The sequence below is a fragment of the Glycine soja genome, chromosome 18 (genome assembly GCF_004193775.1).
Source record: "Glycine soja cultivar W05 chromosome 18, ASM419377v2, whole genome shotgun sequence".
NCBI lineage: Eukaryota > Viridiplantae > Streptophyta > Magnoliopsida > Fabales > Fabaceae > Glycine > Glycine soja.
In genome coordinates, this window is record NC_041019.1 from 25,342,894 (window position 1) to 25,359,351 (window position 16,458).

At 35.1% G+C, this 16,458-nt stretch overlaps 2 protein-coding genes across 2 annotated transcripts; both read right to left on the reverse strand.

Annotated features, from left to right (window-relative positions):
* Positions 1-306: 306 nt before the first annotated feature.
* Positions 307-1,939, reverse strand: LOC114396803 (UDP-glycosyltransferase 91A1-like). Its single transcript, XM_028358973.1, has one exon. The coding sequence runs from the start codon at positions 1,838-1,840 to the stop codon at positions 443-445; it is 1,398 nt and encodes a 465-aa protein (XP_028214774.1). The 5' UTR covers positions 1,841-1,939; the 3' UTR covers positions 307-442.
* An 11,792-nt stretch (positions 1,940-13,731) lies between these two features.
* LOC114397129 (UDP-glycosyltransferase 91A1-like) lies at positions 13,732-14,361 on the reverse strand. Its single transcript, XM_028359245.1, has one exon. The coding sequence runs from the start codon at positions 14,359-14,361 to the stop codon at positions 13,732-13,734; it is 630 nt and encodes a 209-aa protein (XP_028215046.1).
* Between the last annotated feature and the right edge of the window lie 2,097 nt (positions 14,362-16,458).

Consider the following 16,458-nt stretch of genomic DNA (forward strand, 5'->3'; position numbering starts at 1 on the left):
AATAAGCTCGTAACTAATACAAGTTAGCGAGTTTACTTGCGTATTTTATAACATTGTTGTTCATCATAACTACTATTCATAACCGAGATTAACATAGCCTTTCACCATCCCAACATAGATTCAATCAACAAAAAGTATTTTGAAGAAAAAAAATCCTAATAATTTTACTTTTAAAATACTTAATTTAGACATAATTTTCAAAACTTCGTGAATTTTTAATGAAAGATTAATTGGTCAGTAGTATAAACTTATTTAAAAAATTATTTTATAATAATAAAAAATATTAAGAAGGAAATGAAACCGTAATTGTTTTTTCATCAACTACTTTATTTTTTATTCCACTACCAAAGATAGGTAAAACCATAAAACACAAGCATTCAACCAAGTTGTGATTACAAATAATCACATAAAGGAAAAGGTAACACCACCGTTACCTTGGTAATTAACATTTCAATGAGCTTGTAAGAGTGCGTAGGAGATTATCAATATACATATTTTGTCTTTCTCTATTCACAAATAAGTCCTTCATCTCTTTAATTCTTTCCCTATAGATCCTTCCTTCTTCTTCAACCATAACCAGCCTCAGTGACTCAGCTACCGAGTCACTCGTGAACAATCCATCTCTTTCATTTCTGGGCACAGAATAGCCCATTTTCTTCTCCTCCAATACTCTCGCATTTATTCCTTGGTCTGACAAAAACGTTAACAGAACCAACGGCTTCTCATTCAGAATAGCCTCCACCACAGAGGTCCAACCCGAGTGAGTCAAGAAGCCACCAACCGCCATGTGCCCCAAAATCTTCAACTGCGGCGCCCAAGTGGTGCACACAACTCCAAGCGCTTTGGTCCGCTCCTCGAACCCTTCTGGTAACCGCAACACATCTGGGTCCCACGGCCCACGCTGAAGCCTCAGCGCCCAGAAAAATGGAAGCTTCGATTTCTCCAAACCCAAAGCTATCTCTGTCACTTCGTCCTGCCTTGGTTTCGCTTCGCTTCCAAACGCCACGTACACCACGCTCCCACGCGCATGCTTGTCCAGCCAATCCTTCACCCACCGCCACGTGTCGGTATCCTCACCCCCAACAGGGTCAGTACTAGGGAGTTGCCCAATGGGGAGAACCGGTTTCCGGTAAATATTCTCCAGCACTTGAAACCACTCCGGTTGGAACTCGGTGCATCCTCTAATCACCACGATGTCACAGTTCTCAGCACTGGCACCGTACCGGTACGCGTCGGATACGCCGGTGTTGTTTTCGGCCGACAAACTGTCTACAATTCTCATAATTTCGAAGTACCGAAATGCGACGGTTGTCGGAAACGGGACCCACGGAGGGGAAACGATGAAATCTTCCGGTTTTTGGCGTAACGAATCTTTACCCATGAGAGACGAAGGGGGTCCTAAGAACCCCGAGAAGGGTGGAGTGCAGATGCTGTAAAAAGCGCTTTTGATGCCAAGCTTGGAAGCAATTGAACCAGCCCAGAAGGGCACGAAGTCGTAGAACAGCCAATCCGGTTTGGAAGATTCGAGAAAACGTTTTAAAGGTTCTTGGAGGGCGTCATAGGCTACTTTGAGGTGTTCAACGACGTCGTAGGGGATGTCAGTGGTGGCTTCTGCGTTTTCTGGAAGGTTTTGGATTTTGGGGAGTGGAAGCTTCACGAAATTGATGAGTGTATTTGGTGACGGTTTTGGGAGACGCTGTATGTTTCTTGGGGTGGATACGAAACTCACTTGGTGGCCCTTTCGAGCAATGAGTTTGGCCAACTCAAGGTTTGGGATCATGTGACCGAAGGCTAGCCATGGGAACATCACTATTGTAAGTTTTTCTTCATCTCCAGCCATTTTATTTTTTTGAGGAATATCAACAAGGAGAGAAAAAAGCTTGCTCCTTTTCTAGCAGTGCGTGGTCGTTAATGTGAGGATTGCTTTTACTGTTTTGCTATCAAGTATCAGTTAATCAACCGTCCATTTTCTTTGTACATAATTGACAAAAACAAAATGTGATAAGATATTTTAGAATGCTTTTTGGTAAAAAAGAATAAAATATAGAGGTGCCAAGGGTCATCCCGCAAGGGTTCATATTGCAAGCTGCATAGCAGAATTTATGCGTCAAATTGTTTATTTGATGTTTTATTTATTTTTTCTTCAATTTTATCTTATTTTTTTAATTTAGTTTAGTTCTTCATATTTTTTTTAAAATATTTTGGTCAATTATTTTTTTTTCAGTTTAGTTTGAATTCATTTAAGATTAACATCATTAATCAAATGATTTTTTTTAAAAAAAAGTGGACAGAAAAAGAATAAAATTGATTTTTTTAAAATGATTAACAAAATTAATCTTAAATAAATTAAATAAGTAAATTAAATAAAAAAATAAGATAAATGATCAATAAAATTAACGACTAAAGAAAGTTTTTCAAAATCAGGACTAAATTGAATAAAAAATTAAATTTTTGAAAGATAAAAGATGAAACTAAAAAAATAAAGAGTAAAATAAATCATTTAACCTAGTATTAATGCTGAATCCGACGAGCTCAGCGCCACTCTTAAAAGTAATGTTATTTGGAGAAAAAATTATAAAAAAAATATATTATTGAAGATGTGTTTTTAAAGGAATTGTTATAGAAAAGTTATTAAAATTCTTAAAATAACAGTCACTTAAAAGAAGTCAAGTAACTTTATATATTATAGTATCTTTTTCTCATGTTTTTTTATATTTAAGGTTATTGTATGTGAATTAAGAGATATTTCGGTAAAATTAAAACAATTATGATATTTTGATTAAAATATTATTATTTAATATTGATCTTTAATATCTTTATGATGAATATTAAATAAGAAAATATATGCAAAAACCTATTATTTAGACTTTAAAATTCTAAAATATGAATTATTTTTTTAAAAAAAGTTTAGATTGCTAAAACAAGATATGAGAATGAAATAGTAATTGACACCGTTGAAAATGTTCTAAGAATGATAGATCCTATCACCAGTAGCTAGAAGTAGCAAAATTTATCGTATCGCGTGGCCATGACAGTATCTTTATCAGGTCAAGATTTGGTTGTTTATTAGAGTAAATTTATTAACACCCAAAAGAAAGGTGAGACTCGTGTTACACGGGTTCGCATTATTTTAATATTTATTTTTCACTGTGAAACAGTGAAATTTTAAGACAATGCATCGATTCATATGATCACGTCAGTTGATATCTAGAGAAAAAAATAATGCTAGTAAATCCAGTCCAACGAAATTATCCTCAGACGAATATTCTTCACAGTCTCAACCCTGGAATGGTCAGTGTGGACATTAATTGAAGAAGACAAGTGTACATTTATGGTTTTTATTTTGCCTGCAGAGAATATGTGGCTGGAAAGATAGGAGACAGTTGATACTCCTTAATTAGGTACGAAAAAAAATAAGATTATTATTAAAAATATTTTTTAAAATATTTAATATAACTATAATAGTTCTCAAAATTCAAACAAAAAATTATTAATTAAATTTGAATAATTCTACACCAATTAATCTCCACGTTTAATGATAAATGAATATTATATTACTTGCTTTGTCTTCATATTCTGTTTAAAAAGAAATACTTGTATAGGATATTATATATGTACAGACAGTAACTTTTTTTACTGCATGTATTAACAGTAACTTAATCCTCATTTTCATACCTTGAGTTTTGAGTACCATATTTATATTCCACACTCACCACTCACACTTTTAAGAGTAAATTTAATAAATCAATAAAAAGTATTAATTAAAAAAATAACTTTATCTAAATTAAAATATAATTTTAAATAATCTAACTAATGAAAATCATACAAGTTACTTTTCCAGTCTCGTTATAATTATCATTTTAGGTTATTTTATTAAGATAAATTAAAATAAAAAATAAATGATGAAAATGATAATTTTACAAAATTAAGCTTATTATCATTAATTTTTATTGTTTATCATTAATATTATAAGAGACCGTTTGTTTTGCAAAAATATGATACTAGAAAGGACAATTTTAGTTATTCTATGTGTGATTTTAAAAAACATCATGCAACATCACAACTTAAAAGATAATGGACCGGACAAAATCTTTATTATTTGTTACTGGATTACTTATGAGACAATTTTTGTCTTAATACAAACTATTTAAAAGACCACAATATCCATTTTTTACTTCTCTTTTCTCTCTCCCACCCACTGTTACCCCCACTTGTTAACCGCAAAAGTTATAAATAGTTTTTTGAAAATAGTTTATATCTATCAAATAGTAGTTTTCACTAGTAATTCATTTAACAAATAAATATTTACTAGTACAAAAAATATGTTTTAGAACAGTTTTTAGAACAATTATAAAAGAACAGTTCAATAGAAAATGCAGTGAAATTTTTGTTAATAAAAGTAATATTCTTAGAAAGATTTTAGGGTAACTGTTCTAAAAAAAAGGCAATTATTTTGGGCACCAAGTATTTTTATTGGGACACCTAGCAACCAAGGTGAAAGGGCTAAAATGCACTTCACCTTTTCACTATAAAAAAAAGTGACTCATCCATACGAGTCACTTCTTCCTTCGTTCACACTTCTTCTTCCTTGTTGTTGTTGTTCTTCTTCCTTTGTTGGTGCTAGCTCCTTGTTACTTCTTCCTTGGTTCTTCTTGTTTGTTTCTTCTTCTTCGTTCCCTATTCTTCCTTGCTTCCATTCACGCAAGAAGCGTTCTCCTTCGAGGTAAGTTATTCTTTGTTCCCTGTTTTGTTTGAATCATTGTTTTGGTTGTTGGTTGTTTGAATCATTTTTTCAACTAAATCATTGTTTCAACTGAACCATATAGATTGATTGCCAATCCGTCTATTTTGAAAAAAAAATTGCACACCTCTTCTTCTCTAGCAACGAAAAATCACTGAACTTTACCGTATATTCGTAAACAATGCACGTACACCAACGGAGACAACAAACGCTTAGAAAACAACGCTAACAGAAGCAAGTTACACTAAGGGAGTGCAGTTTTACGAAAAAATAAGGCACTGCAGAAATGAAAAACATGATAAGCTATTTATAACTAAAAATGCCCATAAGGACATTTTTGGTATTTAGGAAAACTATTGGGTGTACTAGCAAAAATGTTGGGTGCCCTAAGCAATTCCCTAAAAAAATTATTTTTAGAATGATTATAAGTTAAACCATTCCAAAAAGTACCTTTTAGAACAATTATAAGATAAACCGTCCTAAATACTTTGGCGTCGAAGAAAATCCAAATAACTTGCGCTCTGCTCTCACTTACTATCCCCCACGCTCCCTCTCCAGTGGCTTCTCTTGCTCCACTTGCCTTCTCGTCACTGTTGAACTCAAACCTCCGTTTGTTGTCGTCATCGTTTCCATCATCGAAGTGTAATTTCTTGTATGTGATTACTCTTCTTTTTTGCAGTGTCATTTTGCACATAGGGCGAAAACCCCCTTTTGTTCATGCCCTTTGTCTCCCGTCACCGCCATGCCACGCTGCTGTCGTTTCCTTTCTCCCTCACACTCCCTCTTCCTCGCAACATTGTCTTCTACGAAGGTAAGAACCCTCATTTCCTTTTTCTTCTTCTTCTTTCGAAGTGAAGTTGTTATCTCAGCCAGTGATCACACAAGTATAAGTTGTGATGGAAGCTTTCTTGTGGAGCTTCTATGGAGGCTGGATCTTTGAGCTTCAATGAGGTCCTTCAATGGTGATTTTTCACCATGGAGATGCAGCGGAAGACAAAGGAGAAGAGGTGAGAGGAGGCGCCATCCACTAGGGAATAAGCCATAGAAAAAGGAACTTCACCACCAAGATGAGCCTTGGATAAGAAGCTGGGAGAGGATGCTTCAATGGAGGAAAAGAAAGAGGGAGAGAAAGAGAGAGGGGGGAGCACGAAATTGAAGGAAGAAAAAAAGGAGAGAAGTTGAACTTTGAGTTGTATCTCACAAGACTCTCATTCATCAAAGTTACAACAAGTGTTACACATGTTTCTATTTATAGACTAGGTAGCTTCCTTGAGAAGATTTCTTGAGAAAACTTCATTGAGAAGCTTCTTTGAGAAAACTTCCTTGAGAAGCTAGAGCTTAGCTACACACACCCCTCTAATAACTAAGCTCACCTCCTTGAGAAGCTTCCTTGAAAAGATTCCTAAAGAAGCTAGAGCTTATCTACACACACCTCTCTAATAGCTAAGCTCACCTCCTTGAGATGAGAAGCTAGAACTTAGCTACACACCCCCTATAATAGCTAAGCTCACCCCCATGACAAAATACTAAAAAAGTCCTACTACAAAGACTACTCAAAATGCCTTGAAATACAAGGCTAAAACCCTATACTACTAGAATGACCAAAATACAAGGCCTAAACAAAGGAAAAAACCTATTCTAATATTTACAAAGATAAGCGGGCTCATACTTAGCCCATGGGCTCAAAATCTACCCTAAGGCTCATGAGAACCCTAGGGCCTTCCCTTGGATCTCTGGCCCAATCTACTTGGAGTCTTCTATCCAATGCCCTTGCGGGGTAGGATTGCATCAAGTTGGAATATGTTTATGTAAAGGAAGAGTAAGTATATCATGTATATGTTATGTTACAATAGTTTCTTTTTCCTAGCTGCACGTGACTTTTATTAGTATGCGACTTGTGAAAACGAGTGAAAGGGATGAGAACTGATCTTTTGTTAGCTTTTGAAGGCTATATCATAGAATCACTTTAACACTTTGTTCAAGTTAGTTTATGTTGTGATGTTGATTTAAAAAGTGATTATGTGTCATATTATAGTTGTTAAATGAATTTCGAGCATTATACATATGACCTTTAGGAAGAATCAATGTTTTTCCTTAGTACTACTTTTACCTTAAATATTAATTATATTGAATTGAGTCTGATGCTTCATTTGGCTGGTTTCAACCAGATCATCAGTTTTAGAAAAGGATCTGCTATAAACTGGAGGTTTATATCATCAAGATAATTAACATACTGATTTACTTGCTTGTTATTCTGAACCTTGTGTTTGTATGTTCTCTCATTTTGTTAATTTGATTTTTTTTAGTTTGGTAAGCTATAATAGAATAGTTCTTTCTTCACCCAGAAGGTTATTACAAGTACATTGTGGTTTACTGTATCTATAGCCTTATTAATCAGAATTCCATCCACTTGCTTTTTAGTTAAGTTAGTAGTACTATTTCACAACCCTTTCCATGAATGGTGCAACAAAACCTCTAATTCACATATTTGTTAATTTGTACCAATGGGAAGATTGTTAGTTGGTCTTTTTTCTGTATATTCTCCACCTATTATTTTGAGGTTATTCTTTTCCTTTGTACATATTCTTATACTCAACATGCCTCTGTTGAGGTGCATCAGAATTTGAAGTTTAGGAAATAGGAATGGCGTTGCTTATATGATGTGCATGAAATATTTGTGTTGGTGGACACATGTTTCACTATAAAGATTGAGTGAGGATAGAAATTACTAGCGGTAATTGTTGGATCTGAATTTCTTTTCGCATTTTCCTTGAGTTAAGTTGTAGTAATTGCATAGGTGTAGTTTCAAAAAGAGAAATACTGCTAGGATCTAATTTCAAGGAATGGAACTTGACTACCATATTAAAAGTATGGGAAAACTTTGGGACCTTCAACTACAATAGCTAGCTTTTGTAGAGTGGTCTCCCAAGTTTCTTGTCAAATACAAAAATAAAGGAGGAAAAATAGTCCCCTTAGCAGCACTTAAAATAAGAGAATAGGGGGGGGGGGGGAGGACATGTCAACCGAGCTCTCCAATCCTTTTGTAGTTTTCATCTTAAGTAATAAGTGGATAATTTGAAGTGAATCATGCAATTACAACTGTTTCATATTATTTAGCATATGTACTTCTTCAAATTTTGCCCACTTGTTTTGGCTATTTTCACTAGATTTTTTGGTCTTTAGTGGGTGTGATGATGATAGAGGGCAAAATAGATGGGAAAAGGTGTATGTTAGAAAATACCCTTGGAAGAGTTAGAGAGCTGTTAGTTGTAGGACAACTAGAATAACTAACTATTAGTTAGTTATAACCAATTTCTAGTTAGTTAAGAGGCTATAAATAGCATTAGGAGGGGTTAGTTACAAGTTAGACAAAAAATTGGAGATAGTAGGAGGGTGATAAGTCCTCAAATTCATCAGAGTGTGTAACCCTTGTATCGTAGCATTTTAACTCGAACAAAATGATTTTTCCCCTATTCTGGTCTAGTTCTATCAACTGGTATCAGAGCTCTAATCTTGGAGCATAGAATCATTAATGGTGGCCAAGGTGAACGCAAGAATGGAGACACGCATGGAAGCTATGGAGAAAGCAATAGAGTATAATCGTGAAGCAATGGAATCGTGACTGAGCTTGATTGAAGGGATGGTCCAAAGGTTGGCGGCGACATAGGAGAAAAAATCTCTTGTGATGAACGTGCACACAGTTGACATGAGTGGAGGAGATGAAGGTACGTCGACACATGACAAAAATTAGTAGAGGAATTTAGAATTGCATATATTCGATGGTGAGGATCCAATGGGCTAGTTGACAAAGATCGAGAGGTATTTCCAGTTATGGGCGGTTAGGGAAGAGGACAAGCTGGAGGCAGTAATAGTTGTGATGGATGGGGAAGCTCTGGGTTGGTTTCAATGGTGGGAATATTGGAATCCAAATCATTCTTAGGATGAGTTCAAGATTGTTGTCACCCAAAGGTTTCAGGCTTAAGCTTAGGAAATCCTTTTCAAGAATTGCTGGCACTGCAACAAGAAGAGACAGTGCAGGGATCCATAGGTTTGGAGGAGCCATTTCTAGTGGAAGTGTTCCTTAAGGGATTAAAGGAAGAGATTAGCATTGAAGTAAGGCTTCATGAACCAAAGAACTTGATGGAAGCCATGGTTAAGGCTCAAAGAGTGGAGGATAAGAATAAAATTTTAGGGAAGTTACCCGTGGGTAATGGTAGAGGGAGTAATTTGTAGAAAAATGTTCATTTGGGCCAGAAGTGGGTAAAAGATTGGTAGCCATCAAACATTAAGGTGATTAGCCTTCAGAATTCTACAAGAACAGGGACAAGTGGTTGGAAAGGTAGAAGGACGTTCCACAACTTGTCTCCTGCAGAGGTAAATGAAAAGATGATGAAGGGAGAATGTTTCACATGCGAGGAAAAGTATAATCCTACACATGTGTGCAAAAATAGACAATTCAGATTGATGATTATGGAAGAAGAGGAGGAAGGAGATCCTAAGAGCCAACAATGAGAGGATAAGAAAGAAGAGATGGGAGAGTTTCACCAATTATCCTAGCATAGTATTGAAGGCTTTACCACCCTAAAATCTTTTAAATTATGGGGAAACATTAAGAATAAAAGGGTGACTGTGCTAATTGACTGTGGAGCCACTCATAAAATTGTAAGATTTACAATTCACATAAAATTGTTACTTGTTTGAATTGGGTGGTGTGGATTTGGTGTTAGGAATGGAATGGTTGGCTGGATTGGGGGAGATTGAGGTCAATTTTGAGAAATTGACATTAATAGTCTAGTGCAAAATAAAAAAGTCATATTGAGAGTTGAACCGAAGTTAATAAAAGTTGTCATTAACACGAAAATGATAAAAGGGACCATGTTGGAGTCTGACCAAGGGTTTATGGTGGAATTAAAAGGGTGGAAGGAGAGAAGTGTGTGGAAGTAGTTCCTGACCTAGTGGTACAACTGCTGACATAGTTTGAACAGGTTTTTCAGGAACCTAAAGGGCTACCACCACATCGAGAAATAGATCATGCTATCAGTATCTAGGAGGGAACCAAGATCCCCAACTTAAGGCCCTAACAAATACCGTATTCCTTCACAGTCTCAACCTGGAATGGTCAGTGTGGACATTAATTGAAGAAGACAAGTGTACATTTATGGTTTTATTGCCGTCAGAGATATTGTGGCTGAAAGATAGGAGACAGTTGATACTCCTTAATTAGGTACGAAAAAAAATAAGATTATTATTAAAATATTTTTTTAAAATATTAATATAACTATAATAGTTCTCAAATTCAAACAAAAAATTATTAATTAAATTTGAATAATTCTACACACAATTAATCTCCACGTTTAATGATAAATGAATATTATAATTACTTGCTTTGTCTTCATATTCTGTTTAAAAAGAAATACTTGTATAGGATATTATATATGTACAGACAGTAACTTTTTTTACTGCATGTATTAACAGTAACTTAATCCTCATTTTACCTTGAGTTTTGAGTACCATATTTATATTCCACACTCACACTCACACTTTTAAGAGTAAATTTAATAAATCAATAAAAAAGTATTAATTAAAAAAATAACTTTATCTAAATTAAAATATAATTTTAAATAATCTAACTAATGAAAATCATACAAGTTACTTTTCCAGTCTCGTTATAATTATCATTTTAGGTTATTTTATTAAGATAAATTAAAATAAAAAATAAATGATGAAAATGATAATTTTACAAAATTAAGCTTATATTCATTAATTTTATTGTTTATCATTATATTATAAGAGACCGTTTGTTTTGCAAAAATATGATACTAGAAAGGACAATTTTAGTTATTCTATGTGTGATTTTAAAAAACATCATGCAACATCACAACTTAAAAGATAATGGACCGGACAAAATCTTTATTATTTGTTACTGGATTACTTATGAGACAATTTTTGTCTTAATACAAACTATTTAAAAGACCACAATATCCATTTTATCTCTTTTTCTCTCTCCCACCCACTGTTACCCCATTTTAACCGCAAAAGTTATAAATAGTTTTTTGAAAATAGTTTATATCTATCAAAATAGTAGTTTTTCACTAGTAATCATTTAACAAATAATATTTACTAGTACAAAAAATTGTTTTAGAACAGTTTTTAGAACAATTATAAAAGAACAGTTCAATAGAAAATGCAGTGAAATTTTTGTTAATAAAAGTAATATTCTTAGAAAGATTTTAGGTAACTGTTCTAAAAAAAAGGCAATTATTTTGGGCACCAAGTATTTTTATTGGACACCTAGCAACCAAGGTGAAAGGGCTAAAATGCACTTCACCTTTTCACTATAAAAAAAGTGACTCATCCATACGAGTCACTCTTCCTTCGTTCACACTCTTCTTCCTTGTTGTTGTTGTTCTTCTTCCTTTGTTGGTGCTAGCTCCTTGTTACTTCTTCCTTGTTCTTCTTGTTTGTTTCTTCTTCTTCGTTCCCTATTCTTCCTTGCTTCCATTCACCGCAAGAAGCGTTCTCCTTCGAGGTAAGTTATTCTTTGTTCCCTGTTTTGTTTGAATCATTGTTTTGGTTGTTGGTTGTTGAATCATTTTTTCAACTAAATCATTGTTTCAACTGAACATATAGATTGATTGCCAATCCGTCTATTTTGAAAAAAAATTGCACACCTCTTCTTCTCTAGCAACGAAAAATCACTGAACTTTCACGTATATTCGTAAACAATGCACGTTCCAACGGAGACAACAAACGCTTAGAAAACAACGCTAACAGAAGCAAGTTACACTAAGGGAGTGCAGTTTTACGAAAAAATAAGGCACTGCAGAAATGAAAAACATGATAAGCTATTTATAACTAAAAATGCCCATAAGGACATTTTTGGTATTTAGGAAAACTATTGGGTGTACTAGCAAAAATGTTGGGTGCCCTAAAGCAATTCCCTAAAAAAATTATTTTTAGAATGATTATAAGTTAAACCATTCCAAAAAGTACCTTTTAGAACAATTATAAAATAAACCTCCTAAATACTTTGGCGTCGAAGAAAATCCAAATAACTTGCGCTCTGCTCTCACTTACTATCCCCCACGCTCCCTCTCCAGTGGCTTCTCTTGCTCCACTTGCCTTCTCGTCACTGTGTACTCAAACCTCCGTTTGTTGTCGTCATCGTTTCCATCATCGAAGTGTAATTTCTTGTTATGTGATTACTCTTCTTTTTTGCAGTGTCATTTTGCACATAGGCGAAAACCCCCTTTGTTCATGCCCTTTGTCTCCCGTCACCGCCATGCCACGCTGCTGTCGTTTCCTTTCTCCCTCACACTCCCTCTTCCTCGCAACATTGTCTTCTACGAAGGTAAGAACCCTCATTTCCTTTTTCTTCTTCTTCTTTCGAAGTGAAGTTGTTATCTCAGCCAGTGATCACACAAGTATAAGTTGTGATGGAAGCTTTCTGTGGAGCTTCTATGGAGGCTGGATCTTTGAGCTTCAATGAGGTCCTTCAATGGTGATTTTTCACCATGGAGATGCAGCGGAAGACAAAGGAGAAGAGGTGAGAGGAGGCGCCATCCACTAGGAATAAGCCATAGAAAAAGGAACTTCACCACCAAGATGAGCCTGGATAAGAAGCTGGGAGAGGATGCTTCAATGGGGAAAAGAAAGGGAGAGAAGAGAGAGGGGGAGCACGAAATTGAAGGAAGAAAAAAAGGAGAGAAGTTGAACTTTGAGTTGTATCTCACAAGACTCTCATTCATCAAAGTTACAACAAGTGTTACACATGTTTCTATTTATAGACTAGGTAGCTTCCTGAGAAGATTTCTTGAGAAAACTTCATTGAGAAGCTTCTTTGAGAAAACTTCCTTGAGAAGCTAGAGCTTAGCTACACACACCCTCTAATAACTAAGCTCACCTCCTTGAGAAGCTTCCTTGAAAAGATTCCTAAAGAAGCTAGAGCTTATCTACACACACCTCTCTAATAGCTAAGCTCCACCTCCTTGAGATGAGAAGCTAGAACTTAGCTACACACCCCCTATAATAGCTAAGCTCACCCCCATGACAAAATACTAAAAAGTCCTACTACAAAGACTACTCAAAATGCTTGAAATACAAGGCTAAAACCCTATACTACTAGAATGACCAAATACAAGGCCTAAACAAAGGAAAAAACCTATTCTAATATTTACAAAGATAAGCGGGCTCATACTTAGCCCATGGCTCAAAATCTACCCTAAGGCTCATGAGACCCTAGGGCCTTCCCTTGGATCTCTGGCCCAATCTACTGGAGTCTTCTATCCAATGCCTTGCGGGGTAGGATTGCATCAAGTTGGAATATGTTTATGTAAAGGAGAGTAAGTATATCATGTATATGTTATGTTACAATAGTTTCTTTTTCCTAGCTGCACGTGACTTTTATTAGTATGCGACTGTGAAAACGAGTGAAAGGGATGAGAACTGATCTTTTGTTAGCTTTGAAGGCTATATCATAGAATCACTTAACACTTTGTTCAAGTTAGTTTATGTTGTGATGTTGATTTAAAAAGTGATTATGTGTTCATATTATAGTTGTTAAATGAATTTCGAGCATTATACATATGACCTTTAGGAAGAATCAATGTTTTTCCTTAGTACTACTTTTACCTTAAATATTATATATTGAATGAGTCTGATGCTTCATTTGGCTGGTTTCAACCAAATCATCAGTTTTTAGAAAGGATCTGCTATAAACTGGAGGTTTATATCATCAAGATAATTAACATACTGATTTACTTGCTTGTTATTCTGAACCTTGTGTTTGTATGTTCTCTCATTTTGTTAATTTGATTTTTTTTAGTTTGGTAAGCTATAATAGAATAGTTCTTTCTTCACCCAGAAGGTTATTACAAGTACATTGTGGTTTACTGTATCTATAGCCTTATTAATCAGAATTCCATCCACTTGCTTTTTAGTTAAGTTAGTAGTACTATTTCACAACCCTTTCCATGAATGGGCAAAAAACTCTAATTCACATATTTGTTAATTTGTACCAATGGGAAGATGTGAGTTGGTCTTTTTTCTGTATATTCTCCACCTATTATTTTGAGGTTATTCTTTTCCTTGTACATATTCTTATAACAGAAGCCACCAACCGCCATGTGCCCCAAAATCTTCAACTGCGGCGCCCAAGTGGTGCACACAACTCCAAGCGCTTTGGTCCGCTCCTCGAACCCTTCTGGTAACCGCAACACATCTGGGTCCCACGGCCCACGCTGAAGCCTCAGCGCCCAGAAAAATGGAAGCTTCGATTTCTCCAAACCCAAAGCTATCTCTGTCACTTCGTCCTGCCTTGGTTTCGCTTCGCTTCCAAACGCCACGTACACCACGCTCCCACGCGCATGCTTGTCCAGCCAATCCTTCACCCACCGCCACGTGTCGGTATCCTCACCCCCAACAGGGTCAGTACTAGGGAGTTGCCCAATGGGGAGAACCGGTTTCCGGTAAATATTCTCCAGCACTTGAAACCACTCCGGTTGGAACTCGGTGCATCCTCTAATCACCACGATGTCACAGTTCTCAGCACTGGCACCGTACCGGTACGCGTCGGATACGCCGGTGTTGTTTTCGGCCGACAAACTGTCTACAATTCTCATAATTCGAAGTACCGAAATGCGACGGTTGTCGGAAACGGGACCCACGGAGGGGAAACGATGAAATCTTCCGGTTTTTGGCGTAACGAATCTTTACCCATGAGAGACGAAGGGGGTCCTAAGAACCCCGAGAAGGGTGGAGTGCAGATGCTGTAAAAGCGCTTTTGATGCCAAGCTTGGAAGCAATTGAACCAGCCCAGAAGGGCACGAAGTCGTAGAACAGCCAATCCGGTTTGGAAGATTCGAGAAAACGTTTTAAAGGTTCTTGGAGGGCGTCATAGGCTACTTTGAGGTGTTCAACGACGTCGTAGGGGATGTCAGTGGTGGCTTCTGCGTTTTCTGGAAGGTTTTGGATTTTGGGGAGTGGAAGCTTCACGAAATTGATGAGTGTATTTGGTGACGGTTTTGGGAGACGCTGTATGTTTCTTGGGGTGGATACGAAACTCACTTGGTGGCCCTTTCGAGCAATGAGTTTGGCCAACTCAAGGTTTGGGATCATGTGACCGAAGGCTAGCCATGGGAACATCACTATTGTAAGTTTTTCTTCATCTCCAGCCATTTTATTTTTTTGAGGAATATCAACAAGGAGAGAAAAAAGCTTGCTCCTTTTCTAGCAGTGCGTGGTCGTTAATGTGAGGATTGCTTTTACTGTTTTGCTATCAAGTATCAGTTAATCAACCGTCCATTTTCTTTGTACATAATTGACAAAAACAAAATGTGATAAGATATTTTAGAATGCTTTTTGGTAAAAAAGAATAAAATATAGAGGTGCCAAGGGTCATCCCGCAAGGGTTCATATTGCAAGCTGCATAGCAGAATTTATGCGTCAAATTGTTTATTTGATGTTTTATTTATTTTTTCTTCAATTTTATCTTATTTTTTTAATTTAGTTTAGTTCTTCATATTTTTTTAAAATATTTTGGGTCAATTATTTTTTTTTCAGTTTAGTTTGAATTCATTTAAGATTAACATCATTAATCAAATGATTTTTTTTAAAAAAAAGTGGACAGAAAAAGAATAAAATTGATTTTTTTAAAATGATTAACAAAATTAATCTTAAATAAATTAAATAAGTAAATTAAATAAAAAAAATAGATAAATGATCAATAAAATTAACGACTAAAGAAAGTTTTTCAAAATCAGGACTAAATTGAATAAAAATTAAATTTTTGAAAGATAAAAGATGAAACTAAAAAAATAAAGAGTAAAATAAATCATTTAACCTAGTATTAATGCTGAATCCGACGAGCTCAGCGCCACTCTTAAAAGTAATGTTATTTGGAGAAAAAATTATAAAAAAAATATATTATTGAAGATGTGTTTTTAAAGGAATTGTTATAGAAAAGTTATTAAAATTCTTAAAATAACAGTCACTTAAAAGAAGTCAAGTAACTTTATATATTATAGTATCTTTTTCTCATGTTTTTTTATATTTAAGGTTATTGTATGTGAATTAAGAGATATTTCGGTAAAATTAAAACAATTATGATATTTTGATTAAAATATTATTATTTAATATTGATCTTTAATATCTTTATGATGAATATTAAATAAGAAAATATATGCAAAAACCTATTATTTAGACTTTAAAATTCTAAAATATGAATTATTTTTTAAAAAAAGTTTAGATTGCTAAAACAAGATATGAGAATGAAATAGTAATTGACACCGTTGAAAATGTTCTAAGAATGATAGATCCTATCACCAGTAGCTAGAAGTAGCAAAATTTATCGTATCGCGTGGCCATGACAGTATCTTTATCAGGTCAAGATTTGGTTGTTTATTAGAGTAAATTTATTAACACCCAAAAGAAAGGTGAGACTCGTGTTACACGGGTTCGCATTATTTTAATATTTATTTTTCACTGTGAAACAGTGAAATTTTAAGACAATGCATCGATTCATATGATCACGTCAGTTGATATCTAGAGAAAAAAATAATGCTAGTAAATCCAGTCCAACGAAATTATCCTCAGACGAATATTCTTCACAGTCTCAACCCTGGAATGGTCAGTGTGGACATTAATTGAAGAAGACAAGTGTACATTTATGGTTTTTATTTTGCCTGCAGAGAATATGTGGCTGGAAAGATAGGAGACAG